Source organism: Labeo rohita, chromosome 7 (genome assembly GCF_022985175.1).
Source record: "Labeo rohita strain BAU-BD-2019 chromosome 7, IGBB_LRoh.1.0, whole genome shotgun sequence".
NCBI classification, from domain to species: Eukaryota; Metazoa; Chordata; class Actinopteri; order Cypriniformes; family Cyprinidae; genus Labeo; species Labeo rohita.
The window spans coordinates 23,529,754-23,554,494 of NC_066875.1; the positions used below are offsets into that span (position 1 = coordinate 23,529,754).

The 24,741-nt window shown below is 38.0% G+C and overlaps 1 protein-coding gene across 1 annotated transcript; it reads left to right on the top strand.

Moving 5' to 3' along the window:
* Window positions 1-25: 25 nt before the first annotated feature.
* On the top strand, window positions 26-24,047 carry LOC127167853 (neuropilin and tolloid-like protein 2). The gene is made up of 9 exons (XM_051114141.1): window positions 26-2,077; window positions 5,870-5,926; window positions 6,334-6,474; window positions 8,189-8,437; window positions 10,135-10,182; window positions 10,491-10,618; window positions 11,279-11,507; window positions 16,381-16,494; window positions 22,043-24,047. The coding sequence occupies exons 1-9, from the start codon at window positions 2,068-2,070 to the stop codon at window positions 22,738-22,740; spliced, it is 1,674 nt and encodes a 557-aa protein (XP_050970098.1). The 5' UTR covers window positions 26-2,067; the 3' UTR covers window positions 22,741-24,047.
* The last annotated feature ends 694 nt before the right edge of the window (window positions 24,048-24,741 follow it).

The window sequence follows — 24,741 nt, forward strand, 5'->3', positions numbered from 1 at the left end:
GTGTATGAAAACTTTTGAACAGGGTCATTTTTATAAATTCAACTATTATTTTCTCTTCTGGACTATATGTAAATGCCTTTTATGTGACATATCTTAATCAGGTCAGAACTAAATAAAAAATAACATGCATTTTGTTTGATCCCTCTTATTTTAGTAAAATAATTATCATTTTGCAAATTCTGCAAGGTGTACATACACTTTTGACTTCAACTGTATGTTTCTGTTAAGTTTGTTTACATGAGCCTAAACGCATAGTGATATTTGCACATTGAGAAGATGGAAAAATGTTTGGTGCCATTTTTGTACTTAGGTTTGGGATAAACATGTTATTTTAAAACCTTTTCTTTGTCTGTATCGTTGAAGTAACTGGTAAATGTCAAGTGGGCAGAAACAGAACCGGTAATTTTCTCTTCTCGTTTTGTTTCAAGCTTTCCGTTGTGTGTTTTGAAGGACTTAATTAATTGTCAGCCTCTCTGTCTATGAATGTGACTGCGTGATAGTTCTTTCACATCACTGAACCTCTTTACTGTTATCAAAGGTGTTTTCTGCAAACTGATTTTATTAGGCATTTAGCTGTATGGAACCTAAAAAAACATCATATTTTCACCATATAGTATTGCTTTAACTATTAATACTCAGTGCCAACCACATCCAAATGATTCCCTAGAGTTAAGTGTTTCGATTCATTAACTTGACAGTGGATATCAGCATTATATAGGAAGTTAAATCCCCAATCCTAATTGCCCGTAGTCAACATAAAGCAGGCTGTCGTTTCTCTGTTTGTAATTTCTGTTGTAATTCCTACCATGTCTGTCTTCTTTTATGACTGTAAGGCACTGTTATCAATACTTAAACTCTGGGTTGTTTTTCCATCATCAAATGCCTTCAGGCACTTTTCCTTCATTCCTAAGTGGTGTTATTTATTTATTTTACCTGTTTTTAAAACACTGGAGATTAATTATGTGCTTTTTGTGAAGGGTTTTGTTCTTAGCTGTATATATCTGACAGGTGCTCTGATCCATGCATTGATTTATATGCTAATCTCTTTTATCTTTAAAATAGTGGTGTTATGGTGCACTCTATGCACATTAATTAAGTGATCAGTTGTCAAACCACAGTAATACAGCTGCGTACTAATCTTCCATGTTGACTGGCATGCAATTGTTGCAGATGGTTTTCACTAATTGTTTCTGGTCAGGTGCATATTGGTCCTAACAGGTTGTACATCTGTGCTCTGTTTGAATTATTAATAAATCACTCATGTTTTTGGTTGCGTTGAAAGTCAGTAGATGTCTTTTGGAATGTTGTATTGGAAATAAACATGACCAAATGCTTTATTACCTCAAGCGTTTGCCTTGTTTTGGACTGATTTGAAATTCACTCGGATACACCTCCAGAAGATACAGCAGATGAGTCAGAGAATACTAGTCATCGGCTATGAATTCGTCACGTCTTGTACCCTGAAAAACAAAAACAGCATTTGTATTCACAAGGTTCATACGTTCATGTGTGTACAATTGTCAAATGATTTGAATGAAATCATGACTAGAGGCTGTTGTTTGCCTACATTGTCTTAGTAAAAAAAACTACATTACAGTAGCCTAAATTACCGAACTCTTCAATAAAGAATAAATCAATACTCCGTGGCGAATCACGTCACCTTAACTTGACCGCGCTTTGCGCGTCGTACTCTCCTGAACTGCGCATGCGCACAGGCTGCTCATTCAAGCGAGCAGCGCCCGAAGCTCAAATGAGCCTCGTTTAGTGCGATCACCTCAGTTCAGCCTGAGACTCCCACAGACGCGCGTCTCTCCCCGGACTCTGGTGATACACTGCATGTGGATTTACAAAGCACATTCCTAAACAGGATTATTAACTCAACCTGTCAGGCGGACTTGAGGTGCGTGTTTTTCGTAAAAGGAATACAGCGGGTTCTTTCCAGCTTCAGGAATGGGATTAATGGGATCGAAGAAAAGTTGGGAATTGTAGGTCTGGTGCAATGGAGAGATAAAGCTCGCCTACGGAGCTCACCAAGGTGGAAGAAGCGGTCATTCATAACGAAAGGAAATGCACAGAGGTGAGTTTTAACCAACATTATCATTTTTTGTTGTTTTTCTGACAACACAGCGCGGTTTGGTCCTGCAACAAAGCAGAAAAACAAATAGGCTACACCTCAACATCAGTAGAGCTCTAATAACAAGTTACATTTTTCGGGGCTAACGATGGCGTCGCCACCTACAGGTGTGCTTTTGTTTATTAGCTGTTTCGCATGTGTCAAATCTGGCTAATCAATTTTTATCCGTTGTTTGCATCGTTTTCATTAAACCGTTGGTCGTTTATATGACGGGGAATGTGTTTTGTTAATGTTAGCCATCAAAAATGACCATTTGGATGTTAAAAGCAGCACAGTCGCGCAACAAAAGCCGAGTTGCATTAGATTTCTGCAGCGTCTCCTGCAACTTCGCGGCGTGAACGCGTGGCATTCGCAGAAGCAGCGAGAGTGCTGAAGTGACAGCTCCCGCTTGCCACATCTGGAGCGCGAACTGCTGCTCTCAGCCCTCATGACCCTCTACTGAGAGCCGTGACATCGTGGTTTAAGCAAATGTATATGGGGAAAGCCGTGTTGAGATATTTTCCTATTTTGGCTAATTGATTCAGATCAGTGCAGACAGTAATGTGGGAACGCTTAGTATAATCAAGTCAATAGAATTAATGAAATAATGATTTTGCATTCACAAAAATTTTTTTTTATTCACGTGCTGTTTACTACTATTGTGCAATCACATGGCAATATGACTACTGTCATGAAAAATGTGTGACCACGTCTATGAAGACGATCAACCTGCAAAAATAAGTCATAAACTCACCAATTCTATGTTTTGGATCAGTTCGCAAGATGTTGATGGCACAATTTCACACTACCCTAAATTAACTTCCCATCTGTTGTTCTGTTAAACGTTTGAATTGCAATTAAATAATTGTTGATTCTGTGAGACATTGTCTGTGCTGTTTAACGAGATCCGTCTGTGACGATTAATCCAACTGTTTGTTCATTATTTCCATTTGGCTTAATGTGAGTTATGGGCTTAGAGAAAGTCAAAATCACACACTAAGGAGATGAAAAAGACATGCAATATTTAACACCAGTATGAGTAATTAGTTTGAGGCGTTTATAGTTCTCAGTAAGATGCTACGGGCAAATTGTCACCTGTTTTTAATGAACTTTAAATACAGTAAAGTGCCGAGTTTAATTCAAATCACATTAGGCTCTACAGTTAATATACTCAGTGGAAAATATCTAGTTAATCTCTTTGTTTAATTAAAGATATGATAAAGTGAAAATAAAGTTGTTTTTTTTCCTTGAAATAAAGTTGTGTTTGTATGGACATATTGCTGTAATACATCATAGCATTTTAACGCGTCGTCCCATGGGGCTCATCCCAGATGTGTGTTCATTTGAAACCTGACAGCACGTGAGATAATTCATGCATAAAATCAGATCCTATGTGAGATCTGGAGCCACTGTTGCCATCCTCATTTTGAGGACAGAACTCGATTTAATTACGCAAACCCTAAAACTTTTTTCATCATGCATTTTCCATTTGCCTTTATTGTCAAGTTGTGGACCACATGAGATAAAGGGTCCCCAGGGAGCTCTTCGGTTCATCTTTCATGTGTGTTTGTCTGACATCTCTTCATCTTTTCGAGACTTACGAAACAGTTCAGCCTTTAGCGAAAGCGGCGTTTTTTTTTATCAGAGATTGACGTTTTTGACGTTTTTGACTTTTCTGCGCCATACATGCATTTTAATATTACGCATTTCAAAACTAATCTTATGCTGCTTTATCCAGGGTTAAGTAATTATTTAAGCGTGTAGAAGGTAGTAGGATGTTTTAGCAGCGCAGTCTGGTGAGGTTCAGCCTTAAGGCCGAGCTGTCACGAAATTGTCTTTTGGCGCCCCTAGATGCCAAACGTATTTTTCAATCCAAAACCTAATTTTTATGGTGAATTTTAAATATATAATCAAGTGTGCAGTTGTTATGGTTAACGTTACTTCCTTGTCAGGTCAAAATAAACGCTTTTGTGGTCACAGAAATGTTTGAAAACCCTGCTGAAATATGAAATATAGCTCAGCTTATATATAGGCTATACATAAAAACCCATGCAACCCCATTTCTAAATATTTATTCACATGTATTCACAAAAATGTTAAATTTGTTTCAAACAACGTTTCAACAACCACAATAGTAGTGCGAGTGGGCTAAATGGCGAAAGTTCGCCCTCCCGAGGTCGGTTTTATCATAAGACATTTAAAAAAAACCTAATTATTAAAAATTACAGTTATTCCTCGTGAGACGTAAATTACAGTAATTTATTTCCTACTCTGTAAATGTAATGGTTACTATTCTGAAAGGATAAGGTCTCAATGATGTGTGCAGCTGACAAAAATGCCACCTCAGGAGGAGAGTGCAGCCTTCGAAACATTACTTTTAGTAATAATAAAAGTACACATTATACCTTGATTAAAATCTCTTTAAAGTAGATGATTACCTAACAATCTATCTAAACGACTGTTCTTCTTGCGTGAGACAAAGCTCTTGAACAGAAGAAAGTTATGGACTGACTTTGATGATGTGTTTCCAAAGTTATTAAAGGGATAGTTCATCCAAAATTGAAAATTCTGTCATTAATTACTCATTATCATGTCGTTCCAAATTCGTTCATCTTTAGAACTTTAGAACTTTTAATGACATTCAAGAGCTTTCTGACCCTGCATAGACAGAAACGCAGCTGGCACGTTCAAGGCCCAGAAAAGTAGTAAGGACATCGTTAAAATAGTCCATGTGACATCAGTTCAACCGTAATGTTATGAAGCTACAAGAATGCTTTTTGTGCACAAAAAAAAAAAAAAACAGCAGCTTTCTTTAACAATTTCGTATTTTTCGTGTCAGTCTTCGATGTTCACAAGAGTAGCTACCATGACATATGCGTGTTTTGCTGCTGATGCAACATTGCACATCTAGCAGAGTATTCTGCTGTTAACCACTATAGAAGTTTACCAGTCTATAAAAACTTTTGCTTCTGAGAAGTCTAGAAATGGGTCATTTGAATTTAATTTGCTGTTAACTGGCTGTAAAAAATATACCAGAATTAAAGCTGAGGCACGCTGTTCTTGACATAACGCACATGTGGCAGGCTTCAGCCGTGTCTCATCATACTGAATGAATGGCAACTGATTGCCCTTAAATAAATACCAATTTACTACCAATTCAGTGACCAAAACTAAAAACACACTTGAGACTGCTCTTTGCTTTATTTTGCTGTCTAGATAATTAATTCTCACAAAACCCAGAGGGAAATAAATTAATATTGCATCATAATTAAATCAACAATGTGGCTGTGCCTGATACTTTGTCATTTAATTACAAATTTTCGAGGCAGGGAATCTTTGAGCATCTGGCCTTGTGTCAGAGATGGGTGTCGAGTGCGAGACGTGTTTTGACACGACAAGGATCTTCCACGTTTGATCAGTCTGCCAGATTTATTCCGGTCCAGATGCAGGGCTTGGAGAGTAATGGAGGAGTTTGGGGTGATCAATGTGCTTGCGTCTGGGTCCCCACATCGCCCATAGCCTTTGACTCGTTTTCAGACACAAGACTAGATCAGCCAGACTGTTTTTAGGTATCTACTAATATCAGAATACCTAAGAATCAAGTCATTTCCAGTGTGGTCATTTTGCAGTACTGTCTTGTATGGGTGTCCTGACCACTGTGTCAGATAAAGGACATGAGTGTGGCTAGAATGTGTTGTCACATGCCTATTTTTGTCTGATAACATTTGACATGCTCTTGCTCACTTTTGTTTCCAGTCTGGGTTCTCCTCATTGTAATAGAAGAGGGATTTGCCCTGGCGCAGAAAATTAAAGGTATGACTCACACATTATCACCCTCATATCAGAACTGTCAACTGCGACAGTCCTATCTTTACACATTTTGCACTGGGCACTTCCGTTCAGCTCTTCTGCCTTCATTTTCTGAACAGTTGTTGGTAAACTGGCCAGTAAATGTAGAGTCTTAAACTCAAAAAATGCAAAAGAAATGCTTCTTTCAATCAGACCTAGGCTTTCTTTGTAACCAAAAAATAAATATGCACAAATTCGTACTTATCAGATTGTATAGTCAACTGTTGATGAGTGTTTCCATCTGCAAAAATATTGACTCACTGCTTCAGTGATTGCTAATCTTAGTTGTTTATTTTGGTCAAACAAATGTCATATTCCGTCTGTTTCATTCGTGTTTCATTCTATCCTCTTTCATCTATCTGTTCTCACAGAGACGCAGAATGCGGGTGAATCTCTGTCTAACGCTGAGCAGTGCGGCCAGTGGACCCGGAATATCAATGGAGGCCTGTTTACATCTCCAAACTATCCTAACTCCTATCCGCCCAACAAGGAGTGTGTGTACATCCTAGAAGGTAACCTCCCTAAAAGCAAATGAGAGACTGACAGTAATTGTTAATGACTGCATGATTGATGTCTGCCTCAAGTTAACAATGTTTACTAATATAGGAGTGTTATATTGTGCCCCTAGGTACTTAAGAACTCTTCTTCTTGTTATTATTATGGTATATACAACACTAATTATATTCTGTTAACAGCATCATATCTGCTGGTGCATATTAGTATAAGTATGTAAGTGTGAATGACAATTTTGTAGTGGTGTAACAGCATTTCAAGAAGCGCAAGAGCGCCTCCTGTTGGCGAAGCAAACATACAATACATATATTGTAACGTAAGACTTTTGAGGAAAAAGATAAATATATAATTTTTCAAATCATCATTTTGAAAGAGAAGTGTGACCCTGGGGTGATTTTTTTATTTTTTTTTAAATTGAGATTTATACATAATCTGAAAGCTGAAAAAATAAGCTTTCAATTTCAATTGATGTATGGAATGTATTGTTATGACACGACAGTATTTGGCTCAGATACAGCTATTGAAAAATCTGGAATCTGAGGGTGCAAAAAAAAAATTAAATATTGAGAAAATCGCCCTTTAAAGTTGTCTAAATGAGGTTCTTAGCATTGCATATTACTAATCAAAAATTAGGATTTCATATATTTAAGATAGGAAATGTACAAAATATCTTCATGGAACATGATCTTAATATCCTAATGATTTTTGCCATAAAAGAAAAATCTATAATTTTGCTGCATACAATGTATTTTTGGCTATTGCTACAAATATACCCGTGCTACTTAAGACTTAAGGTTTTGTGGTCCAGGTCACATATAAGCATTTATTTATGTTTTTGTAGAATATTTCAACCTGTACATCATCATCGTCATTTTAGACCAAAAAGTAAGACTGTAGATAGAATATGAACATATTAACAAACACTTGCATGTGATGGAGAAAGAAATGCGCATAGTCGGAGCTTAGTCTAGTTTCCACAATACCCAGTGGCCTAAATTACCTTAATTTACCCTAGGATTTTTTTTTAACTGAATGGATAGTAATAATCCTGTGCATATTTATGTCCATGCCTTTATATGTAGAACAGAAAGAAGCTATTTTTTCTTGATAAATAACTGTAGAATATGCAGAGTCTGTGGTTTTAATGCAAGCAGCAGCAAATACAACCAAACAAAACTAAATCAGCAGTGACATTGGTTATTTGTTTCAGGGACTGATATGATTATGGTTGTTGTGCCTCAAGCAGGTGACCTAAATTCAAAATTTAGTTAGTGGATAGTGGTTGCTTTATTGTACTACATTGGTGTATTTATGTACAACACAAATTGGAGATTACTGTGGACATTTCTCTATTCGTATTAATAAATCAAAATGAATTCAAATGAGATGTGCATAGGAATATAATGGTCTATCGAGTTCTTTCAACAGCGCTATGAAAGAGAATTTATCTTCATTTGTAGTAGACTGTCTGTTCATAATGTGGACACTGGATGTAATGTGAAATCTGTATTGTTCATTTTGATAAGTATTCCATTTGTGTGTATGTGTGTGTATGTGTAAGTTTCAGGGTCTGTGTTTGACTAGCAAATTATAATTGTACAATGTAGTATTCTGGAAGGCTTCCTCCAGCACAGGTTGCCATGTCACATACTCTGCAGTTGTAAACTAAATATAATGTTTGCTCTTTCATTCTCGATTCGCTCTCTCCTGCAGCTCTCCCTCGGCAGAGAATTCAGCTGGCCTTTGACAAAACGTATTATATCGAGCCTTCCTTCGAGTGCCGCTTCGACCATATTGAGATAAGGGATGGTCCCTTTGGTTTTTCCCCTCTTATTGATCGCTTCTGTGGGCCAAAGAGTCCAGGCGTGGTCACCTCCACGGGCCGCTTCATGTGGATCAAATTCACCAGTGATGAGGAGCTTGAAGGCTTAGGCTTCCGCGTCAAATACACTTTTATAGCAGGTAACCCTGGCAGTAAATGCAGGCAGTTTGGTATATTTGTGCTTCATGAATGTGTTCAGAATTTAAACAGATGGCCTTGTGCTGTAGACCTTGTAAAGAATCCTTCCTCACCTGTTTCACACTGCAGCACTGTTTGTCTGTCTGACGGACTTGATGCATTATGTACAAAATCAGGACTTTGTATTCAGGAAATACGACTGCATCCAAAGATTTAAAGGGGACGTCGGATGCCCATTTTCCACAAGTTGGTATAATTCTTCAGGGTCTTCATGAAATGTCTGCAACATGGTTTGGGTAAAATTTCCCATGGTTGTGTAAAACAACACCCTTTTACCTTGTCAAAAACAGCTCTGTTCACAGTAAACTGTTTTAGTGCATGTCTCTTTAAATAATAATGAGCTACTGCTCACCCCGCCCCTCTCTTCTATTTTTTGTGTATTCGGTGGTGCGTTACCATCAAAAACAAAACTAATCCACTTCATCCTCAGTGGCTCTGATTTCAGAAGACTCTTACTGTACATCCAACCCTAAAACATCTGCATTGTTTATGAGACATTGTTGTCGCTACAGCTGCTCAAGTGTGAAGTAAATGGCGGACGGCGTACAACTCGCTGAGGACTGAAATATGCAAATACTGGACAGTCCGTCAGCAGTCATGGGCGGGGCCTGAACGTCAAAACGTCTTGTTAATTAAGACTGTTTAGGAGTGAATAGATATTTATCATTGTAGGGTGGTTGTGTCCACACACTAAGACACGTTTATAAGCAAACACCATGTAAAAGTGAATTTTGCATCCAATGTCCCCTTTAAGCAGTTGGGGACTGGATTCTCTTAGGATTAATTACCTTCAGATATAAATGTTTCCATCATCCTCATGTAAATTAAATTTCACAACAAGCAGGTTGGTAATAATTCTCAATGGCCAACTTCTGATAACTATTTTATAATTTATGGCCACTATTATATGCTGTAAAAAAAAGTGGAAACCTGCAGTTGTTACCCTAAGGAGCTATTTCTGCCTGATCTAATCTTTGGAATGACTTATGTCGGTGTAATTTAATGTGTTTAAGTTGATTCATTGTTTCATTGTTGCTTGAAGCACATTTTTTAAGTTAACATTTTTTCAGTGTAGGAAATGTTCATGCAAGCCTGAGCATGAAGAGACTTATGGTTTATTGTCCACTATAGGGAAATAACGTAGATAACAAAGTGCAGTAAACTGTAAAACTGTTTGCACTACAAACCAGTGTGTTCATAATTAAGATAATACCTTAAAATGATATTGTAAAACACACCAATTTGCAGTATCAAGCAGCAAAATGAGCTGTTTTGTACAGCTAAAAATAGCTGGATGCGGATGAGACCGGCAGCCAGACCCATAAAGTTTACAAATGGCTGTGCCAACTCATACTGGAAGAAAAAGGTGGACACTTTGTATACAAATACTTCTACTTGATTCATGATTTTCAGGCATTAAAATTCTGGGCCAAATCCTGTTAGCTTTAAGACTTTTCAGATGTTCTGTGTGTTTAAGGTCAAAAAAGACAAACACTAAATGTTGTTTATTAGATCAAACGGCAGATCTTTGCACCGCAGTGCCCACGGCTCTCTTAAACCGGATTTTAATGCAGGTTTGGAGCATGGGATTTCCAGCGTGTGCTATCTGGGTAATACGATATCTGTCTTATCATTTCAGACCCAGATTTTCATTTGCACGTCGGAGGATTGCTAAATCCAATTCCAGGTAAGCCCCTCAATATTTCCACCCCCCACTTCAATTCCATCTCAAGTGCTTTCTATTCTCTGCGGCAGGCTGCAGGCTATCTGCTACTGACATCCTCCACTCCTCCCTCTCTCTGTTGGTCTTATGCTGCATATCTGACTCTGTCTCTTGTCGGACTTTCCATTGCTGTTTTCTCCAAAAAACCCTCTATTTGCCTCCAATTTTGCAGTCACTGCTTTCTCTTGCTTTCTCTTTGCTAGTGCCACTTTAGGTTTTCTCTTTCTCTAATTTCCCTGCATTTTCCCACTTCCATCCTTTTCCTTCGTCAGATTGCCAGTTTGAGATCAGTGGTTCGGACGGGGTCATCCGCTCCAGTCAGGTGGAAGAAGAAGATAAGATCAAAAATGGAGACGCGTTGGACTGCATCTGGACCATCCGTGCCCCTCCTCACTCCAAGGTGACTCCTTCGATTCTCCTTTGCTTACACAGTTCGTCAAATGAGATGACCCCGCTCTTCTGCCACGGGCAGATATATGAGCACCTAAAACCAGGGCCTGACAAGACCACAGGAGGCCACCAGGCCCCCCGACCCTTTTTCTGCTGAGAAAACGTTTCAAGAGCTCAAATTAGCAATGCAGCAGCAGCAAGTATTAGGCCAATGATGCAGAAATGGTGGTAGAGCCGAATCAGCAAGTACTAGGAATAAGACTGAGGGAAGAAAGCAGCATTAAGATGGCCCGGGGATTACACGCTCACCTGCGCTAAGCAGACCGGAACACTTAGCGGGCTAAAAAAACATCCCTAAAGAACTTGGCAGAGGAGTGAATGATTACAAAGCATGAAGATAAGTCATTAGAGTTGCGAGGGCCAACTTTTTTGTGATCTTTTGTGCCTGCGTCTTAAAGAAAACATTGCTAGGAGCTCTTTTTGTTGTTCTCGGTAAGCAGTCCCTATAGGTAAGGACAGTTCAGTTCTTGTCAGTCCAAACTACAGCAGTATTTTCCATGCTGCTCGAAATTCCTTTTTGCAAATTGCTGTATTCTTTCTTGTCCTGTTTGAGTCAGCATTTTGCAAAATCTAGCTGATGCATTTGTTAAAGGTTGGTTCATCCCTGCAGATATACCTTCGCTTCCTTGAGTACCAGATGGAGCACTCGAATGAGTGCAAGAAGAACTTTGTGGCCGTGTATGACGGCAGCAGCGCCATTGAAAACCTGAAGGCCAAGTTCTGCAGCACAGTGGCCAATGACGTGATGCTGGATACCGGCGTGGGCGTCGTGCGCATGTGGGCCGACGAGAACAGCAGACTCAGCCGTTTCCGAATGCTCTTCACCTCGTTCGTGGATCGTGAGTATAGACGTTCTTTACTATAAAAAGTACAGTATTGGTAACTAACACAGAATGACAAATATACAAATCATTAAAACATACAGTGAAGACTGTTGGCTGCTTGTATCAATGATTTGAGAAACAGTGCAAAGCCTTATTTCAGTAGCTTTCATGCTGCTAGAAAGTTAGTATGGATGGATGTGACCTTTGGAGAAGTCTGTGCCACGTCAGCTAGCAAAAAAAAAAGAGCTAAAGCCAGCAGGCTGGGTAGAAACATCATTTATATTTCATTTTGTAATGTGCTTTAGGCAGAGTCTGCCTGTCCAGGATAGCAAGCATTCTGCTAACTGCAGTATGAAAACAGCACGAAAAAACAAAGATAGCAGGACAGATCCCCAGATTATAATGTGCCAAATTTCATTGAAATTGCATGCCATTAAGATAACAACTTAAAATGATGCAAGAAAATGCTGCTGCACATCTCTGTTTAATTGCTGCATGCGCTAGGATTACATATTGTCAACATTTACATTTATAAAGCAGAAATGGAAATCGGCTCTTTTCAAGCGTGCAACGTTATCACAAACGATTGAAATGTCAGAAAAAAAGCTGTTTAATAATAGACTGAAATATGCTGTGATTCATGGGAACTGACTTCAACAACCTGGCATTTATTTAAAAGTTGACCGTTTAAAGAGTGTGAAGTTAATTAAAGTAATCTCTGTAGAAAGCCGTGATATCAAAAAGCCAATTACTCCCCCAACCTTTGCATAGGAAATCAAATAACAGGGCTAGTGTTGCACATTTCTCATGCTAATGGGTCAGTCATGATGGAAAATTGCAAGTTATCTGCGCTTGCTGAAAAGAAAGGAAACACTAAATGAAGCTTTATTTCGTGAGTTTGATGTTTTGGTTTGAATGATACATCACATTTTCTGTCCCCTTTGCTTTTCAGGAGAGTTGCTGTTTAAAGGTTGCATGCGAATTGTGGAAAATTACCATGAAGCAAATGGATATTTTTTGCGCAAGTCTGTAATACTTTTAATAAATGTCAGAATAATCAGAGGAATTAATTGCAGCATTCAATGTCAACTCCATCTGAATATTAATCTTGCTCAGAGCGCAAAAGCAGTGGCGGTGGCAAATGCAAATGATTTTCATCACTGTGCTCGTACAACTGCTGAAAGCCTTGCAGCGCTGTGAATAGACTGACACAGCCAAGTTGTGTTTGGATTAGTTGGTTCATTTAATGCCTTCACCACCATCTTGGCAATAAGCAACAATTTCACTTTATTTTCCACTGTATGTTTTAAAACATCACACAAGTTCTCAGCACTAAGGAAGATGTGTCCTATTACCATTAGAATACACACCAATAATAAACTTTTCTATGTAACTCACATAGATGTTGTGGTAGGTTTGACTATATTATTTATACTAGTATTTAACTGCTTCAGGCGTTTGTTCACATTTGAGTTTTCTCTGATATGAGAGCCAGGACCAGTGTCACAGATACAGTAACATTAAAAAGTTTGCGAAAAGAGTCTCTTATGCTCACCAAGGCAGCTTTATTTGATCAAAAATACATTAAGTACAAATTACTCACCCTTATCTCATTCCAAACCCATAAGACCTTCATTCATCTTTGAAACACAAATTAAGATATTTTTGATAAAATCCAAGAGTTTTCTGACCCTGCATAGACAGCAACGCAACTACCATGTTCATGGCCCAGAAAGGTGGTAAAAACATCATTAAAATAGTCCATGTGACATCTGTGGTTCAACCGTATAGTTATGAAGCTACAAGAGCACTTTTTGTGTGCAAAGAAAACAAAAGTAGTGTTTTTATTCAACAATTTCTTCTTTTCTGTGTCAGTCTTCGATGCACATTCAGGACAGTACCATGAAGCATGAGTGTGACACAGGAGCCGTCGTTCTGACGTAGAATTTCTCTTAGTTCATTGTCTGTATATTCTGGTTCAAATATGTAAGGCTGGACATTAAATTGCAATTCATCCTCTCTTTTGAATGCCTCTTTGCATGCCTCTATGTACATTTCTGCAACACCTGCGTATTATATACCTTAACCTTACTGCACGTTTCACAGCAGTTTCAAAGTGAATTGTCTAGAGAGTGGTGCTAAAACACACGTTCAATATGTGACCATGGCACGTTTTAGTAAATGTTAGTACAGGCATGTATTGCTGCGTTTTTATTACGCTGCTTGAGGTAGGTATTGTGGCTGTTCAGAATTCAGATATTTGGGGATTGTCGCTAGAGGTTAATGCTCTTTTTGTGTTGGAAATATCCCCTACACCAAATCCAACCCTAAACCTAACCAATAGTGTTAAAGGGGTCATCGGATTATAAGTTCAACTTTTACATGTTGTTTGAACATTAATGTGTGTTGTCAGTGTATGTACAAATCTACCCTGTAATGATAAAAATCCATGCAGTGGTTTTTAATTAATCTGTAAAAATAACATTCCCTTTTTCAAATCGAGCCATTCTCAGATGCCTGTCAGTGTGGCGTCACACCCACAGAGGCCGCTCCCACGATAGTTGATTGACATGAGCTCTTACCTCAGACCAGCTGTAACAGTCCAACCTCTTTGTTTCGATGGTGGAGCAGAGATGTAAATTAGACTATCTCAGATTGAGCAATTGAGGTGTTGTGTGGCAAGGTAAAAAGGGTGTTGTTTTACACAACCATTGAGAATTTTTAACCAAAGTATATTATAGACTTTTCATTAAGACCCTGAAGAATCATATCAACTTGTGGAAAATGGGCATCCGATGACCCCTTTTAACAAATTCAAAAGTGATATAAAAACGCAGTTGTTAATGTTGTCATGCTGTTTTAAATTCCTTATGCGGATTCGAGCTGTTTTGTCAAACTGCAGTTTCACGTGGTTTGTACCAGAGCTCTTCATCACTCAAGTGCAGCGCTGTATTGCGTGAGCTACCGAGCAAACCTACTGAATTAGAAAACTCATGCATATGAAGCTATGTATGTGACGACAACGTTCAAAAGTATCAGTTTAAAATCGCACAGGATGTTAAAGTTGTTTCTAAATCATAAGATAATATTCTGCAAGTAATTGTGTGAAAATTAGGCTTTATTAATCAGAACTCTGTACCTGTAAATCATACTTTGTGTGAAAAGGAATAAAATTTGTTGTTTTACGCGGTTGCCAGGACTTCACAACAAAACCCGCCCAATTGGTACTCAAAAGTAGCCCAATCACATTTTGAGGGGGGTCCCCCATTAAAAATTGCTTTGCAGGGGATAAAATACACATTTTTGGCAGGGTTCCCTTGGTAAAATTAGCATTCCAGGGGCTAAATATTACGTTATTAAGGTCACTTCAACCAGCGGACATGAAAAACAACGGGCAGCAATAGTGTTAAAGTACCCCTATTCTTAGCAACACTGGTGTTTTACTGCCTCTAGTCTCAGCCTCAGACATCACGCCCATGCAAGGTTGCCAGGTTTTCACAACAAAACCCATCCAACTGCTACTCAAAACTAGCCCATTCGGATTAAAAATCACGTACCCGGGGATAAAAATAGTTTTTTGCCAGGGTTCCCCTGGTGAATTTGCATTTCAGGGGCTAAATAAAGTTATTGGGGTCGCTTCATCCTGCAGACATCAAAATCTACCCACGCCAACAGTGTAAAAGTAGCCCAATTCCACAGGAAAATTGCGGACTTGGCAACACTGCGCCCAAGGAACGTTGGCTAAAAGTCTGATGCATAAGGCACACACAGTCGTCATCAGATTGGTTAGTTTATACAGGATTTCTGGAATACATGAGTGTTTTTTACATCAGTGGTTTTTACAACCACTGATATCACATGGACTATTTTATTGATGTTGTTACTACCTTTCTGGGCCTGGGAACGTTTGAGTTGCATTGCTATTAATGCAGAGTCAGAAGTCTCTCAGATTTCATAAAAATATATTAATTTGTGTTCTGAAGATAAACAAAGGTCTTACGGGTTTGGACCGACATGAGGGTGAGTAATTATTGACAGAATTTTCATTTTTGGGTGAACTATCCCTTTAATCTTGCTGCCCACAAACTAGTGAATGGTAATGTAGATTCATCTTGTCAGACTGTGTACATCCTGCTCTGAATTGTCACCCTGAATATTTCTCCCCTATCTAATACACTTGGCGAATTCCCCCATTCCTCTGATGAGCGATAATGTATCAGATGTGGATGTGGTGTGACATTGGCAGTCATCAATGGCCACTGCTGTAAGGCAAAAAATGTCTAACAATTCTTAAAATGAGCACAGTAATGGCAGAATGGAGCTGTTGCCAGGAAATGAAAGTTACGACCTCTTCAACCCTCTGTCAGAAGCACTTAGTCCCATAAACTGGATGAGATTTTTCCCTCCTCACTCAAGCTCAGCTCTAGCATAGCAGTTATAAAGGAGGATGCTAATGCAGCAGTTGGGTTTTGGCGTAAAATGGAGACCGAGGAATGAGCCTGCGCAGCTAAAAGAGGGAGATGCGATGAGGAGATGAGTGTCAGGGTTTACAGACACAGCCTGAAGGATTCATCCCCAGAGATCAGCACTCACCTTCAATTACAAGCTTATCTCCCACTCTCCCTCGCTTTCCATTCTTCGTTACTCTCCACTCTGACTAGCATGCTAAGCGTGCGTTCAGTCAAAAGCTTCATGGCAACTTGGCCAGATGGGCTTTGTGATGGCTGTTAGATTTGATTTATAGTGTTATGCTCAACACCCGCTACACAGCCTGTGGCACAGGCATGAGGCGCACGTATCCGCAGACGGCCGCTGACGCCCTGAAATGAGAATGGGGGTTGCCTTGTTTTTAAGAGATTTAATCTGCTCTATCTGTTCTGTTTTTCAGCTCCATGCTCCAGCAACACCTTTTTCTGTCACAGCAACATGTGCATCAACAACTCACTGGTGTGCAATGGCGTTCAGAACTGCGTTTACCCCTGGGATGAGAACCACTGCAAGGGTGAGTTACTGCACAAACACCAGCATCTGTTTCCTCACCTACGACACCTGAAACAGTAACCTCCATTAAAATGCTGTTCTTCTCTGAACAAAACTATTCTGTTTTTGTAGCGTGTTGTTGTTTATTATTAAAATATCATTTTAATTATTCAGAATTTATTTTTGAATATATACACTACCAAAGGTTTGGGGTCAGTAAGATTTTTCATATTTTTGAAAAAATGCTCACCAAGGTTGCAATTATTTGATCAAAAATGCTTTACATTTGAAATAACTTTTTTATTTTCTTATCTAAAATGTATTTAAAATAATTTATTCCTGTGATGGCAAAGCCATTACTAGTCATGTTGTGCTTAACATTTTTGTGGAAACTGTGAAGCATGTGAAAACATGATTTATTCTTTGTAACTTTATAAATGTCTTTACTGTCACTTTATCAATTTAATGCATCCTTGCTAAATTTATTTCTTTAACAAATATTTCGGACCCCAAATTTATACATTTTCATGTATCTTTCAGTCAGTTTATGTTAATGCAGAACCGCAGGCAGATAAAGACACATCTTCTCTGCCAGCACTTAAGCACTCCACAACCCTAAACCAGGGCACTTGCAAAATCCTTTTCTCTATCTTTTCTGAATTTTTCCTGTGGTCTAGTTTTTTTTTTTTTTTTTTTTTTTTTCTGAAGCTAGCCTTCTAATAAATGTGGCATTGTATACTGCATATATTGTTGGCTCTCTGATGAATTGCTTATGCACCTCTATTGTAAGTTAAAGAATCTGGTTAAAGCATAAATGTAAATTGTACTGAAAATGATACTATCAAAGTCCTTTTGTTCGCAAATTGAGCCGGTCGCTGTTTTTGTTGTTGTGAACAACTATCAAATTAAAAGCATATTATATATGGGCCATTCCGTATGGGCTATTCCTCTGTGTTGGTGCAAAGAGTTGGAAACATCTTAAAAAATGTGTCTTTTGCACAAATGTGTATGTATGCAAACTGTATAATAGCCAAGGTACATATTTCTGGTAATTGTGCAGTTAATTCTCATATTGTATTTTCAGAAAGTTTTGGAACATTTGTCCTCTCCCCAAATTTGTCACTACCAAAACACAGTAATATATAATTTAATAAGATGGGTTACAAAGACGTATTAAGATTTTGGTTACATCTACCTTGTAAATATATTTTTTGCTATTTAACTAAAAAGTTTTTAGATGTAAATCAAAAACAATTACGATTTAAAAAATATTTCAAGTGTGATTTATGAGGTCTGTTGTATTCTGAATCCAATTTTTTCTTTGTAAAAGGCAAAAAGTTGAACATATATATTTCAAAGTTAAGGATTCATTAGTTTGCATATACATTGAACCAAACACTATCATTACATCTTAGATGATAATTATATACAATATATTTATTTCTGACAAAACCTCCCATGTTTCGGTCGTGACACCACATTTTCAATAGTGAAAGTAATGTTTTGGTAGCGACCATATCACATTACAGACTTTTAGCCCACATGCTAAATCATACAAAAAATACATAAAATTAGCATAACTGTAATACATTTTTGTTTATTTCCCCCATTTAAAGGATTAGGTGTTCCTTTTTGTCTCTACCTAAACAATGATGACATTTTTAGGAAGTGACAATTTTAGATACTTCTGGGCCCAGCTCAGAGATGCTAATCAGCACATGGTTAGCTAGCACAGTTCTGAACAGTTATAAATAAAACACTAATAAGTACACAAATAAAAACTACATTTCATGGAATAACACCAAAAAAATGTGCTTAATTGCAGAAAAAAAGTGTTTGGTAGTGACATTCCTCAAAGTTACACACAGATTCTGTAGAATGGCCCATATATATTATTTTGCAACACAATTTCTTTGTCAACACATTCAATTCGGGCAGCCAACCCTCATGAAATATAATTTCATTTAGAAAAACATTTCTGAATGAGTCAACTTCTCTGCTTTCAAATATGCTGTATAAGTAGGTTTTGAATTGGCTATTGAAGTGGAAGTGAAGCAGTCAGTCAATTTTACATTATTTATTTAACGGATTTACACTTAAAAAAGTTAACTTTAATACAAAGTAAACTTTAATCACTTTAATTCCACTTTTTGTGCACCTCCATCTTGCAATATCACAGCGTGTGACGTCACTAGGTTAGTTTGTTCCATTAGCCAGTGAACTAATATAAGCATTTCGTTACTTTTTGAACACGCACTTGTTTTGAAATAGAGGAAGACAAACTTGAAAGAACTGCTGAGTTCATAATAAGTATACAGAACAACTGCTTACGCATTTGAGCCGATACGGTGACTGATTAGTACTACCATTTCACGGGTGGAAGAAGTCATGAACCTGCTGAAGAGCAGGTCGGAAACAATACGTTTACGTGGACACTCACCATTCTGACATAATTTTGTGTGCATTTGCTCAAGAAGACACGAAAGAGAACTCAATTTGGTACTCGCTTGTTGCCCAAGCTCTGCATGTGTGCACAGAAACGATCTATCACAGTGCACGAGTACCGCATTAAAAATCACTTTCGTGCTGTCTTGCATTTGAATGGCTTAAAACACTTCAGTGTTTAAACTGACAAGACTTCAAGGAGAAGTTCACTTCCAGAGCAAAAATTTACAGATAATGTACTCACCCCCTTGTCATCCAAGATGTTCATGTCTTTCTTTCTTCAGCCGTAAAGAAATTATGTTTTTTGAGGTAAACATTTCTGCATTTTTCCATATAATGGACTGATATGGTGCCCCAAGTTTGAACTTCCATAATGCAGTTTAAATGCGGCTTCAAACGATCCCAAATGCGGTTGTAAACGATCCCATCCGAGAAAGAAGGGTCTTATCTAGCGAAACGATCAGTTATTTTCATTAAAAGAATACAATTTAAATGCTTTTTAATCTCAAATGCTCGTCTTGTCTTGCTCTCCCTGAACTCTGTGTATTCTGACTCAAGACAGTTAGGGTATGTTGAAAAACTCCAATCGTATTTTCTCCCTCAACTTCAAAAATCATTTCAAAATCATCCTACATTGCTGCAGAAGTACTGACCCAATCTTTGCAAAGTGAACATGCAAAAAAGGTCTAACACTCTCAACAAAAAAGGTAAAAGCGATATAAGATGATTTTGAAGTTGAGGGAGTACATGAGATGTTTTTCAACATACCCTAACTGACATGAACCAGAACAAAAACAATTCAGGCAGAGTGAGACAAGACGAGCGTTTGACATTAAGAAGTATATAAATTGTATTATTTTTATAAAAATAACGGATTGTTTTGCTAGATAAGACCCTTCTTCCTTGGCTGGGATTGTTTACAACCGCATTTGGGATTGTTTGAAGCCGCATTTAAACTGCATTTTGGAAGTTCAAAATCGGGGCACCATATGGAGAAAACTAATGGAGAAAAATCCTGAAATGTTTTCCTCAAAAAACATAATTTTTGTATGGCATCTTGGATGACAAGGGGTGAGTACATTATCTGTCAATTTTTGTTCTGGAAGTGGAATTCTCCTTTAAAACACTTGATAATGATAAACTTTCTCTGGAAGAAGCAGCACTAGCCCTATCGTTCAGATAGGTGATTGGATTTAGCATCCAGGTAACAACAAGCTAATTATATTCGCAGGTAAACATAAAATATGTTGCATACCACTACTGCTGAATGAGCCAGTGTAATGCAAATATGTCTGAAAGATCTGACATAATAAGATGCGACATGAACGATATTGTATGAAGCATTATTTGTTTACATCACATTGCGTCTTGCATTATGAAAACAATGTTTTGGATACCACAATCAAAACTTTGTGATATAGACAGTTTGTTGTTGAATATTCATCTAAATGATAGTGAAAACAAAAACATTTGTGTTCAAAAAGTAAAGAAATGCTTGTATTACTTCACTGACCAATGGAGCAAACCAATCCCGTGACATCACATGCTATGGTATTGCAAGATGGCAATACATACATAAATAAATATATATATATATATATATATATATATATAATTGTTTTTTTTTTTTTTTGCCATGACAGTGTGTGTGTATGTATATGTATATACACACACACACACACACGCCCTTGCAAATCTGTCAGAAAATTCAACCCTTCTCTCAGAAAACTGTGGCATTTGTAAATGTTTTGGTACTCATATAATTTTTTTTGTTTGCATTGGAACAACACAAAAAAAAACTGAGAAGAAAAGTCAAATCTGATACGATTCCACAAAGAAACCAAAAAATGCACTGGACAAAAATATTGGCACCCTTAACATAATATTTGGTAGCAGTCCCTTTGGAAAAAATAACTGAAATCAGTCGCTTCCTGTAACCATGAATGAGTTTCTTGCACCTCTCTACTGGAATTTTGGACCACTCTTCTTTTGCAAACTGCTCCAGGTCATTCAGATTTGAAGGATGCCTTCTCCCAACTGCTGTTTTGAGATCTGTCCACAGGTGTTCTATGGGATTCAGATCTGGACTAATCGCTGGCCATTTCAGAACTCTCCAGTACTTTGTTTGTAACCATTCCTGAGTGCTTTTTGAAGTGTGTTTCGGGTCATTGTCCTATCGAAAAACCTGTGACCTCTGGTGGAGACGCAGCTTTCTGACACTGGTCACTATGTTACGCCCCCAAAATTCTTTGGTAATCATCAGATTTCATGATACCGTTCACACAGTTCACACTGTTGTACCCTGTTAATCTGGGTTTTTTATACACCATTTGAACAATCCTTTGTTGAGTTTTTCATTCATTTTGCTCTTCTGTCCACGTCCAGTGAGGTTAGCTTCAGTGCCATGGGCTGTAAACCTCTTGATGATATTGCGCACAGTGGACACAGAAACATTAAGATCTCTGGAAATGGACTTGTAGCCTTGTCATTGTCCATGTTTTTCCACATTTTTTTCTCTCAGATCCACAGACAACTCATTACACTTCTTTCTTTTCTCCATGCTCAGTGTGACATACAACACAAAGGTTGAGTCAACTTTTCTTCATTTTAACTGGTTACTATATTGCCCACACCTGTTACTTGCCACAGGTGTGTCTAAATACAAATTACAGGAGCATAACACGCTTGAAAAGCAATTATTTCTTACAATTTTGACAAGGTGCCATTAATTTTGTCCAGTCCATTTTTGAGTTCTGTTTGAAATTTCATTAAGTTTGACTTATTCTGTTTATTTCTGTGTTGTTGCAGTGCAAACAAAAACAATAAGCTTGTGAATACCAAAACATTTGCAATTGGAACAGTTTTCTGAGAGTCTTGCATTTTCGGACAGAATTGCAAAGGTGCCGATATTTTTGGCCATGACTGTCTGTGTGTGTGTGTGTGTGTGTGTGTGTATATATATATATATATATATATATACTATATATATATATACTTTTTAAAGCAGAAATCAGTTTACTAAATAATGCAAAATTGATTGACTACTTCACTTCCACTTTAAAGGTATGTTTGAATGTCTCTTTATGTTTTAAAGTTTGACAAAAATCTTTGTATCTCCACCTCAGAGAGAAAGTCCAAAGGTCTCTTTTACCAAATCACAAAAACGCACGGCACTGTAATCGGCATCTCTGCTGGTGTGGTTTTGGTCTTGCTCATCATCTCCATCCTGGTGCAAATGAAGCAACCCCGTAAGAAAGTAGTGGCCCGTCGGCCGGCGGTCTTCAACAAAGGCGGCTTCCAAGAGGTCTTCGATCCCCCCAACTATGAGCTGTTTTCCCTCCGCGACAAGGAGCTATCGTCAGATCTGGCCGAGCTGTCGGATGAACTAGACGGCTACCATAAGCTGCGGCGCTCCTCCACCATGTCTCGGTGCATCCACGAGCACCACTGTGGTACCCAGGCCTCCTCGGGCGGCAGCATGAAGCAGAGCCGTACCACTCTCAGCTCAATGGAGCTGTCTTACCACAACGATTTCTCCAAGCCACCTCCCATGAAGACCTTTAATAGCAGCAACACCGGCACATACAAGAAGAGCTGCTACGGCTACAAACAGACTCACGACTGCGCCGAGCAGGTGATCGAGGACCGTGTGATGGAGGAGATCCCCTGTGAAATCTATGTGAGGGGCGGGAGCGTAGGAGGTGCTGCAGGCAGCATTGGAAGCGGCTGCGGGAGCATTACCATCCGTAACCATGGCAATGCTCGTAGCAACAACACCACCGTGGTGGACCCGGGACAACGCTCCATATCCATGGACTTCTGAAATGGTGAAGGAGGACGAGGGAAAACACGAGCCCTGACCACAACTGACTGTGTCCTGCATTGCTGTTTTTAATGCATGGGCTCCAGTGTCATATAGACAAGCACGGAGTGCACTGAGTGAACGGACTGTACACGGACAGGCGGAGGAGACGATGTGTGGATGGCTATTTTAATCTATGTAAATTTACAATGAAAGATAAACAGTATGTAGGTTTTGTGTTGTTGCTTGACATTAACTCACATTTTGCATAATTTGACTTTGTGGATAACTCAAATTATGCTTGAATAAAGTTGACCTATTACGAACTGAAGACAAAACCATTCCCTGCTGTAACCTTAAAAGCCATACACCAAGGACGATAATTATAAATTATTAATAACAGTTCTAATTCTATGAGAATTGTGAAGTCCACAGCACAACTACACTAAAAACTGCTGTAGAAACAGTTTTTATTCAGAAATTGCTAGTGAATTGTAGGGTTGTCAAACGATCAATCACGATTAATCGCCTCCAAAATAAAGGTTTGCATGTACATAATATACTGTGTACTGTACATATTTATTATGTATATATAAATGCACACGCATACGTGTATATGTCTTTATATATATATATATATATATATATATGTGTGTATATATATATATATATATATACACAGTATTAATTAGTAATTTTTTTTTTTCTTAAATATATACATGCGTGTGTGTATTTTATATATATATCTAATATACACACATATTATGTAAACACAAATTTTTATTTTAGAGGCTATTAATCGTGATTAATCATTTGACAGCCCTGGTAAATTTCATTAATAATTATAGAAAATAGCAAGTAACACATTAAATGTGAAATTTAGAAAGACTGAAAGAATTTTCTTGTAAAACACACTTTAATTATCTTTGTTGTATTAACAACTTAAGAAAAAAATGTACAGTGCATAACGATACAGAGGAACAATATTCTTGAAATCACTTTTACAACATTTTTTCCAGCTGGTGAACAATAATAAGATTAACAGCCAATCAGAAACCACCAGACTGTAAAGAGCTTGAGCATTTAAAGCGGCAGACGACATATGTGACCCTGGACCACAAAACCAGTCAGAAGAGCAAAATTTTTTTAAATGAGATTTATACATTAACTGGATAAGCTGAAGGCTGAATAAACAGGTTTTCATTGATGTATGGTTTGTTAGGACAGGACAATATTTGGCCGAGATACAACTATTTGAAAATTCTGGGGGAAAAAATCAAAATACTGAGAAAATCGCCTTTAAAGTTGTCCAAATTAAGTTCTTAGCAATGCAATCAAAAATTAAGTTTTGATGAAAGCATAAAAGAAAAATTGATTTTTTTGTTCCATTTTAAATGTTGAATCAAAGATGTCCTAAGACAAGAACGGGTATTGTTTTTTTTTTGTTTGAAGACAACTTTGCTGAAAGGTTTTGATCCATTTAAAATGTTGACTACTATATACCTGGGCCACTTTTGACTGGTTTTGTGGTCCAGGGTCACATATCTGCAGTCAGTGTTGGCAAGTATGCCATTTTTCCACGGAATTGGTCTACTTGAACACCGTTGCCGACCCCAATAACATGATATTTAGCCACTGAAATGCAAATTGTTCCAGGGGAACCTTACCAAACAACCTGATTTTTACTGCTTTGGGCAGGTTTTGTTGTGAAAACCTGGCAACCCTGTCTGCAGCATGTGCTTACAATAAACAGAATGTTATGGATGTGTGGACGCTAATATGGTTGTTATAGTTATCGTTCTTGGTGTTACACTTGTTTACACCGTGTCCAAACCAGACAGGTTTCCATCCACTGAAAACAAAAATGCCATGTGACGTGACAATCACAGCTAACCACAACATATTTAAGGTTTAAAATGAAGCTGTGCACAAAAAAAACTAGTTTACATACATGAATACAGAGGATTTTGTTTTAGATTTGGACACGGTGTTCAAAGGAACATGCTTTTGAACAAGAATGGC